The sequence below is a fragment of the Thamnophis sirtalis genome, unplaced genomic scaffold (genome assembly GCF_051295495.1).
Source record: "Thamnophis sirtalis isolate CommonGarterSnake01/CBP01778 unplaced genomic scaffold, rThaSir2_p1.2 scaffold_8, whole genome shotgun sequence".
Taxonomy (NCBI): Eukaryota; Metazoa; Chordata; class Lepidosauria; order Squamata; family Natricidae; genus Thamnophis; species Thamnophis sirtalis.
In genome coordinates this window covers 14,956,532-14,966,105 of record NW_028261388.1, presented here as the reverse complement: position 1 = coordinate 14,966,105, position 9,574 = coordinate 14,956,532, and the positions used below count along the sequence as shown (strand labels likewise).

Sequence of the window (9,574 nt, the reverse complement as noted above, 5' to 3'; positions counted from 1 at the left end):
ACACCAGCACTGTTAACTTGTTGGGCCTTTTAATCTGTAAATGTCTGCCATATGAAATGAGAGCTGGTTTCTATATGGGAGATGTATTAAACAGAATTAAGTACGAGTACCTGAAATGATTCATTAGGATATACCAAGGATACGTAAAGTATGTCCATATATACCAACGACGTACTAAAAGTGTGTCCATATAAAGTAAACAATAAAGGAGAACAAGAGCTATCAATTTGTAATACCAACACACTTGGGCATAATAATCTGTCCACATATGGAATTTTCTTGAATTTCCCTTCCATGATCGATGTAAGAAGGATATTAACTTGGCCTAATGTTAATGCCACTCTGAATTTAGGATTTATAGTATTGGACTGGCTTGATTTTTCCAAAAAGACCCTTTTGCAAACATGTTTCTCAGAAGAGTGGTATGGTGGCTCAGCGGTTAAGATGCTGGGCTTGTTGGCTGGAAAGCTGACAGGTTCGAGACCCGAATACCATGTGATGGGTCGAGCTCCCATTACTTACCCCTGCCAACCTGGCAGTTCGAAAGCATGCAAATGTGAGTAGATAAATAGGTACCACTATGGTGGGAAGGTAACAGCACTATTGTTGATGTCATGCTAGCTACATGACCACAGAAATGTCTTCAGACTGCATTGGCTCAATGGCCTTGAAACAGAGATGAGCATCGTATCCTACAGTCAGCAAGAACTAACAAAGAAAAATTCTCATGGACTCCTTAATTTGTACATCTCAGAAGGAGACACTTGCTTGTTTTGTTGCCTTGCATGAACTTTAGAATATGCTTAGTTCCACTAAGCACTGAATTGATTTCCGTTTGTCATTTTCTACAGATTGAGGAGGAAAAATACAAACATTGATTTAAAGGCATGGATTCACATAAACATGGGTGACCTGGCTCATCCTGACAAAATAATTTAATCAGCTGTTTTTGTTATTTTACTATTAAGACTGGAGACAGAGATACTTGGGGTTTTTTTTCTGCCTTGCATTAAGCATCTTGAATTAAATTAACCAACCTGGTTCTGAAGCCTAGGGTTGTAGTAGTCTTTTATCACTTGAAATTCCTTGTTCTATGTGCCTTTTTTTCCTAAATGATGCACATAAAAGGCCAGAAGAATAAGATGTGGTGTCATAAAATGATTCTGAATTTCTTATTAATTTCAACCCAAGTAAGTAATGTATATAAATGACAGCTTGGCATCTTATAAAAGGAGCACAAGCTCAGTTTTACTGCCTGTAAACTATTTCAGTAACAACATACTATAATCAGAGAAGCTTAACTTTAGTCTGCTATCATAAGTAATGAATTGTCACTACTGCTTATTCAAATATATATATACAAATATATGGGCCGGTGTCCCAGCTTAGCTCCACTGTGCATGTGCGCACCTCCCGCATATGTGCACGTGATCCCCGCACGAGCGTGCCCTCCATCCCCCCATGCATGCACATGTGTCTCCTGCATGCGGCCCATGCCCCAGCAGCAACCCAAAAACCAGCTGGCTGGCAGGAGGCACATGTGCACATGCCCGGTGGAGTTGAGCTGGGGAGATGGCTCACCTGCCCATAGAGACAGCTCTGCATGGCACCTGTGGCACATGTGCATAGGTTCACCATCACAGCTATAGGTAGACAAAAATGCCAAACCCAGTCTGAACATCTGGCTGACTGTGCAATGGTTAATAATAAAGTCAAGGAATTAACTTCAGCCAAGTACATTCGATGAATTCGCAAGATATTAAAGTCCAAATTGAATGGAGGAAACATCATAAAAGCCATAAAGACCTGGGCTATACCTGTGATTCGGTACTCTGCAGGAATAATTGACTGAACCCAGTTGGAGTTGGACAATTTGGACAGAAAAACAAGGAAGCTTATGACAATAAGTCATACTCTGCACCTAAAAGTGATGTTGACCAATTATATCTACCAAGAGCAGAGGGTGGTCGAGGACTCATACAAATAAAACAAAATGTGGAAGAAGAGAAACACAGCTTGAATGATTACATCCAGAAAAGTGAAGAATCACTTAAGGTTAAAGAAGTAAATAAAGGAGGTCTTTTAAAGACAACTAAGTCAAAAGCTGAATATAAGAAAGAAGTAATTGAGAAGCGAGCTGAAAATTGGAAAACCAAAGCTATGCATAGCCAATACTTGAAAAGTATTGAAGGCAAAGCTGACCAAAAGCTAACTTGGAACTGGTTAAGATCAGGAGCACTGAAAAAAGAAATAGTAGGCTTTATTCTGGCAGCTCAAGAACAAGCCTTAGCCACAAACTGCATGAAGACAAAAATTCAACATCTTATCACCAACAGCAAATGTCATCTCTGTAATGAGAAAGAAGAGACAGTCGACCACTTGATCAGTGGGTGCAGCAAAATTTCACAAACTGGCTACCTACAGTGCCATCACCGCGTTGCTAAGATCATTCATTGGAAATTGTGCCAAAAGTTTGGATTTGAGTACAGCAAAAAACACTGGGTACATCAGATTCAGAAGGTTTTAGAGAATGAGAAAGTCAAGTCTTGTGGGACTTCAGAATTTAGACTGACAGGCACTTGGCCCAAAACACACCTGACATAACAATAGTTGAAAAGAAAAAAAGTATGGTTCATTGACATTGCAATACTTGGAGATGCACGAATTGAAGATAAACAGCAAGACAAAATTACAAAGTACCGGGACTTGCAAATTGAAGTTGAGCGTCTGTGGAAAAAGAAATCGTCTGTTGTCCCGATTGTAATTGGAGCCCTTGGAGCAATACCTAAAGGGCTACCTCGCTATTTGGAAATTTTACATTTATCAGACTTGAACATTCTGATTCTACAAAAAATCACCCTACTTGGAACAGCTTATATCCTCCGACGTTACCTTAACAGTTCCTAGATCCTTGGTTGGGACTCGAGCTGTTGAGCTACCAACCAGCCCCAAAGGCTGTGAATCTCACCAAAGATTAACCACGCAATAATAATAATAGCAGCAGCTGATTTATGTAGTTGGCATTCCAATGTATTTTTAGAACAGCAGTGAGATTTTATAAATATAATTTATTAATAATTATAGGATAAAACATAGAAGTGAAGGAAGAAAAACCAAAGACGCACATATACCGCTTTAAAATGCCGTTTGAAACAAAAATATCACTTTGATGAAGTGTTGCTCCAAGTAACGCATTTGTATATCCCTATCAAATGTCCATATTGCTTTTACAAACAGTGATATCTGTGAATATTTATTAACAATTTAAATACAAGCTTTTCTTGAAATGATAGGGACCAACTGAGAATCAGTCGCTCAGATTACTATTATTATTATTATTATTATTATTTTAAAAAAACATATTCATTTTCAGGTGATTTGATTTTGTGCCATAAAGGAAAAAAAATAAAATAAAGTGATTTTTCTCGTTACCAACAGTGGAAGACAGAGAAAGTACCATGTTCAGTTTTAAAACACAGACTGAAACAAAACAACAAAACAACAAAACAAAACAAACTTCATCCTCTCGACTGTTTTCGTTAAATTCTGTTCTACATAAGCTACATAATCTGCAGTTGCAGAAACAGAAGGGAGTCAACCATACATGGGGATAGCTGGCAGGCTCTCCATATCTGCGTCAGATAAAAAAAAAATCACAGTGCTTATTGCTTGTTACCATGGATACCATGAAGAAACTGCTGTCCATTATTACTATCACTAGAGAAAGACAACGTAGTTTTCAGGAACAAGTCCTGTTTTGTCTTCATATGTCGCCGTTAGCCACCCGGGTTCCACAGATGGATATACTGTTAAGAAAAAAGGAAAATGTATGACTTACATCGATTATGGTCTTCTCTCATAGACACAGTTTAATGTTTAACATAAATAATAATAATAATATTTGCATGTCTCCACACACAAGATCGTGGTGCAGTGGCCTAGAGGTGAAGCTATTGCCTGACAATCAGGGGGCTGTGAGTTTGATCCGAGGTAGAGGCAGACATTTCTCTCTCTGGGCACACTGAGAATATATCTGCTAAAAAAGACTCCGCATTGGTGCCAGGAAGGGCATCCGGCCAGTAAACACTCAGATCCATTCAGTTATCCAGACTCCATCCCACAAGGGGTTATCGGGACGTTAAAAGAGAATGATGATACACACACACACGTTCATATTCCCATTATCAGTCACCCTTGGAAAAGTAATATGATGAATTGTGCTGGAATAATGAACATACAAGCAACTTTACAGCTCTTTAAAGCTGAACGGAGGTGCTAGAGTTAGTAATGTGATTGCTACGAGGACAATAAAAGCTAATTTGCATCTTACCATTGGAAAACACTGCCCCCTGCGGGAAGCTCAGTTCATGACTGTGTTCCGCCTTACAGGAATACATGGCCTTGGCTTGCCTTGAAAAGAGTAACAACAAACAAACATTGTAGACTAGAAAGGAAAAAGATCTACGAATGGAAGAGCACTCCAGTAGAACAAAATTGCAATATGGGAAATACATCCGTAAATGAAATGTTTCAAACCAACAGGCCCTTTTGCAGTTAACTAAAGTAAGGCACTCTCTAAAACGCGGTGGGACTGACCTACCAAATGTTGTGGCAGGATCCAGCCACTCAGAGTTGCCCTGAGGTAAGATGGGCGGCCAATCAATTTTATGAAAAAAATAAATCCAGTTACAAGTAGTCCTTGACTTACGAGCCTGCCCGTTATGGTCCTACATTGTGACAGTTGTAAAGAGGGTTACTCATGCGATCAATGTAATTTTGAGACCTATTTTGTGGTGGCCATGGACATTAAGTGAATGTCAACGGTTGTTAAGCAAACCCATGGCTCAACATGCCTCACTAGGGTATGTTTTTGCACCAAATCAGTAGTAAATGCTGTGTTAAACAAAAATGTCATTCAACTTAGTCACATCACCCTAGGACCCTGCAAACAGGGTTAAATATGGGCCAGTTGCTGATCACCCAAACTGTGATTGTGTGACCATGGGGGGGCATCAACTGGAACTTTAGAACCAGGTTGTAAGTATCTTTTGGGTAGTTCCATCGTAGCTTTGAACAGTCACTAAGTGACCGGTGGTAAGTCAAACACTATCTGTATTTAGTTATTTTGGTTAAAACCATTCTGTTGGATACTAGTCTGCTTCAATGCATAAAGTATACCATTGTTATAATCAAGTAACAAACACAAGGCAATCAAAACTTTGAGGAAACTCCAGGCCACAGAGTTTTGATTGCCTTGGGTCTGTTACTTGGAAGCTTTACTTGAGGTGCAACTAAACCCCTCCAAATACAATACTACGTTCCTTTTCATAAATAGGTCCTGTGTTTTAATAAATCTGAAGAAACACTTGTTTTATTCCCAATGCTACCCAAAAATATTTGTTGGGGATTGCGTCTTACAATACAATACAATAGCAGAGTTGGAAGGGACCTTGGAGGTCTTCTAGTCCAACCCCCAGCCTAGGCAGGAAACCCTATACCGTTCCAGACAAATGGCTATCCAACATCTTCTTAAAGACTTCCAGTGTTGGGGCATTCACAATTTCTGGAGACAAGATGTTCCACTGATTAATTGTTCTAACTGTCAGGGGCATGTCATACACACACTGCATTATGGGTATGGGCATGCATGTACGATGTCACATGCACACGCTTTTGGCATGCGATGACAAAAAGGTTAGCTCTAGATCTGTAAAGATTAGGCTTTCTTTCTTTTTTCTAACCTTCCCACTAACATGCAAAAACATGTTATTTAGTTAAGCCTTTGTACATCCTTTACTTGTACATCCTTTGCTGGAAATGTGCTATACACTTTCTAATAAACAAAGCTCCTGTTAAATATGGATAACACTAAATATAGGCCTGCAATCATCATTGGTGACCTTCTCAGATGGTTTCCGACAAGCAAAGTCAATGGGGGAAGTTGGATTTGCTTAATTATTGCTATGATTCACTTAACTGCAATGATTTGCTTAACAAAAAAAGGGTCATAAAATCAGGCTCACCGAACAACCACTTTGCTTAGCAATGGAAATTCTGGTCCCATTTGTGGTCATAGGTTGAGGACTAGCTGCACTCTGGCCTGGTGTCCCTTAATATGTATTGCAACGGGAGCTCCTAGTTTTTCTAGTCAGAATGGCCAAAGATGTCATCTGAGGATTCTGGGAATTGCACTTCTGGAGATTCCCAATCCAGGCATACTGACAAATGATACTTCCATTTTTCCAAATAAATATTTCCCAAGGTTTTTTCTTACCTACTGTCAAGAGTTCCAAGTAACGTACCCATAGAAAACAAAACTCCGAGGCAGGCGAGTTCCTCGAAGAACAGTTCATTGGATACATCATATTGGCACAACTGGTGAAAGCTGACTTGAAATTTCCTGCGGCTTTCACTTGATTAAAAGTAAAAGTTTCCTCTTTCCTCCCAAGTCACTGGTCATGCTTTCCAATCAAGTGCTGGCCAGTTACTTGGTTACTTGCTCCTCCTCTGGACTTGGACTTAATCTTCATAAATGTCAACGTCCATAAGGCAGTGACCGTTGCATTGTGAAGGCCAGGGGCAGGACGTCACGGATTACAGCACGCCATTGATTCCGATTTAGGGCGGCTTGTTGGGCATCGGTTATCGAGAAATGGAGTGGTTGAAGATCGTGAGCCATTTCGTGCGATTTTCCACCCATCCGGTCGCAGTGAGTTAATCGATCGGTAAGGTAATCGGCTATTGTCCATACGGCAAATGTGTCCAAACCATCTAAGTCGTTGTCTTCTTAGGTAAAGTTCGATTGTAGTTTGGTTTTTACACAGCTGCAATACCGTTTCGTTTTTCCATCGGTCCCGTAGAGTTATGTGCAGGATGTTGCGCAACAACAACTCCTCCTCTGGCCAGCCATCTGTGAGAATGTCCTTGGTTCCCACAGGTAAACTTTATTGTTTTGTCTATAGAACCCCATCTAACTATTTCCCATCACTGTGTGGCAACCCTGAAGCCTCCAAGATGGCTTCAGCCAGGTTGACTTCAGGGTTGACACCTACCATGGAGGGTGGTCAAGATGCTCTTCACTCTCATTGCTAATCATCACTATTCACACCTTAGAGGCCCTGAAGTTCCATGCAAAGAACTCATTGTATGCTTCTCTGAAGCTGGGTTGCTTTCTTTCTTTCTTTGCTATAAAGCTGCCAGTAGAAGAGGATGTGAAAATAACATTGCCAACTGCTGCATGTTCCTGAAGAAGATTCTCACTTCTTTTGTGCAAGAGCTCAAACTCTCCAGGACACACAAAGGCACTTGCATTTCTATGAAGTTAATGATTTACTTTGAACCTGGACGACAAACCTTTCTGTTTTCAGGCCTGGAAGCCATCTTTTGCGTTGGGCCTTCAGACCTGCCATATTTAATGCTGTGGGAAACTGGGAAGGAGGGATTATATGGAGTGGGATAAATATAGTCAAAATAACATTCCTTTCTCAGAGAGTCAAGGATGTCTTGCCCTGCACCTGGAGGGGGTGTGACTGGGAGGCATCTCCAGTTGGGATGGTGCCCGATTGGACCACATGATGGACATGAAGGTGCTGGGCAGGGACTTGGACTTTCGTTTGGGTGGGGAAAACCTGGAAGCTTTCAGATTCGGGTTTCCCCAGATGTGCCAATATGATATCTCTAATAAAATGGAACTTTGAGGAACCTCAACCCTCGGATTATTCTTTTGTTGGGGGTGTTACTTGGAACCCTGACATCTGTCTGCCTCCATAACCCTCTGTTGGAAGGAATGGACTGGAATTTAGTTTTCCACATTCCAAGGTTTAGTGACTGCTGTCTATGCAACAGATATATTGATGTTCTGCTGGCAACTGTGGTTGGCATCTTCAGAGGCAAGTCTGTTACACAGACCACTGGCAACAAAGTACAGGTAGTCCTCAACTTACAACTATCCACTTAGCAACTGTTTGGAACGACGACCACCTCAGAAAGGGCAATTTATGGCCTATAAAGCACTTCTGGCCATCGTAAAATGCCAAATTGCCTTCGATGGGGCCCCATGACCATATTTTGGATGTTTGGCAACAAGCTCATATTCATGGTTGTAGCATCCTGAAGATAATGTGACTGTGATTTGTGATATTTTTTTGGTCAGTTTTCTGAAAAAGATGCCCACTTGGCAGAATGGATCAGAGTTGTGACTCAGAGTGTGATTAGTTTAACGGCCACTTAAAAATGGTAACAAAACCAGATTAGGTCAGAGGAGTGCTTTGATTTATGACTGTCACAAAACCAATACTGATCCTAATTGAGATTATAAATTGAGGACTATTCTGTACATTTCTAAGACTGGACCTCAGTCAGGTCCTGTGAATTTCTAGGTAGGTTTCCTTGATGGATTAGTTCACTTCCAAGCAACTGTACTGTATTTTAAGTCTGTAGGTTCATTATTCTATGGCATGGATGCAATGGAATCTCTGTATCCCATGTTTTCTGGAAGGCTCAGAAGCATCAGTTCTAATAAGAGTTACTTCTAAATCTCTAGCAATTCCAGCTCCACTGCATGATTTCTCCACTTTTCTTCCACAAGAAGGAGAGGGAAACACCTAAAATTTGGTCCCAAAGATGCTTTTTTGTTTTTTGAGATGAGATATGAAACGTCTTCAAAGAAAAGACTGAGAAATGAAATGTCTTAAAAAAAACCCAGAAAGTCCAGTTGTCTCTTGAAGAGGAGGAGGGAGGGAGGGAGGGAGAGGGAGGGAGAGGGAGAGGGGGAGAGGGGGAGAGAGAGAGAGAGAGGGAGAGGGAGAGAATGAATGAATGAATAAATCTTTAGGACGGTTCCACCACAAAAGCGCGGAGGACAAAATCGCGCTCGACGAAAGCGCGCATTTGACGTCATCACAGCGCGACGAAAACATCGCGCTGTGATCGAAAAATGTAAAAATAAAGCGAAAACCTTACCCTAACCCCCCCAAACCTAACCCTAAACCTAACCCTAAACCTAACCCTTAACCTAACCCTAAATGTAACCCTAAATGTAACCCTTAACCTAACGCTAAACCTAACGCTAACCCTTAACCTAACGCTAAACGTAACCCTAACGCTCTAAACCTAACCCTAACCCTAACCCTTAACCTAACCCTAACCCTAAACCTAACCCTTACCTTTATGTGAATCGGCTTGCTTTAATTTTAATTTTATTTCAATTTTTAATTTTTTTCGTCGCGCTGTGATGACGTTAAATGCGCACTTTCGTCGAGCGTGATTTTGTCCTCCGCGGTTTTGACGGGTCACGCTTTAGGACAACCATGACCTGGATGACTGAGAATCTCCAGATTTTTTTCAACTCTTTAATACTCTGTTACTGCTAGCTAATAACATAAGGACTGATTTTCTTCCAGCATTATATAGTATCTGCATTTCAAAAGAAGCTGCAACTTAGAAGTAAAATATGACTTAATATTCAAAGGGACAGCTATTATTATAGTTAAGACCTACCTAGCCTGCTTCGCTGAGCAACCACTTTCAAACAGCTGGGCTCTTGCTGCTACCCTGAAATATAGGAAATAATTCC

The 9,574-nt window shown here is 40.8% G+C and overlaps 1 protein-coding gene across 1 annotated transcript in view; it reads right to left on the bottom strand.

The window, feature by feature from the left end:
* Window positions 1-3,048: 3,048 nt before the first annotated feature.
* Window positions 3,049-9,574, bottom strand: part of ARHGAP42 (Rho GTPase activating protein 42) — a 182,179-nt gene continuing 175,653 nt past the window's right edge. Inside the window, exons 22-24 of the mRNA XM_087721121.1 lie at window positions 9,499-9,552; window positions 4,331-4,410; window positions 3,049-3,806 (exon numbers count right to left, since the gene is read on the bottom strand). Coding sequence (XP_087577247.1) covers window positions 3,718-3,806; window positions 4,331-4,410; window positions 9,499-9,552 — 223 coding nt within the window. The 3' untranslated portion in view covers window positions 3,049-3,717. The remainder of the gene's footprint in view (window positions 3,807-4,330; window positions 4,411-9,498; window positions 9,553-9,574) is intronic.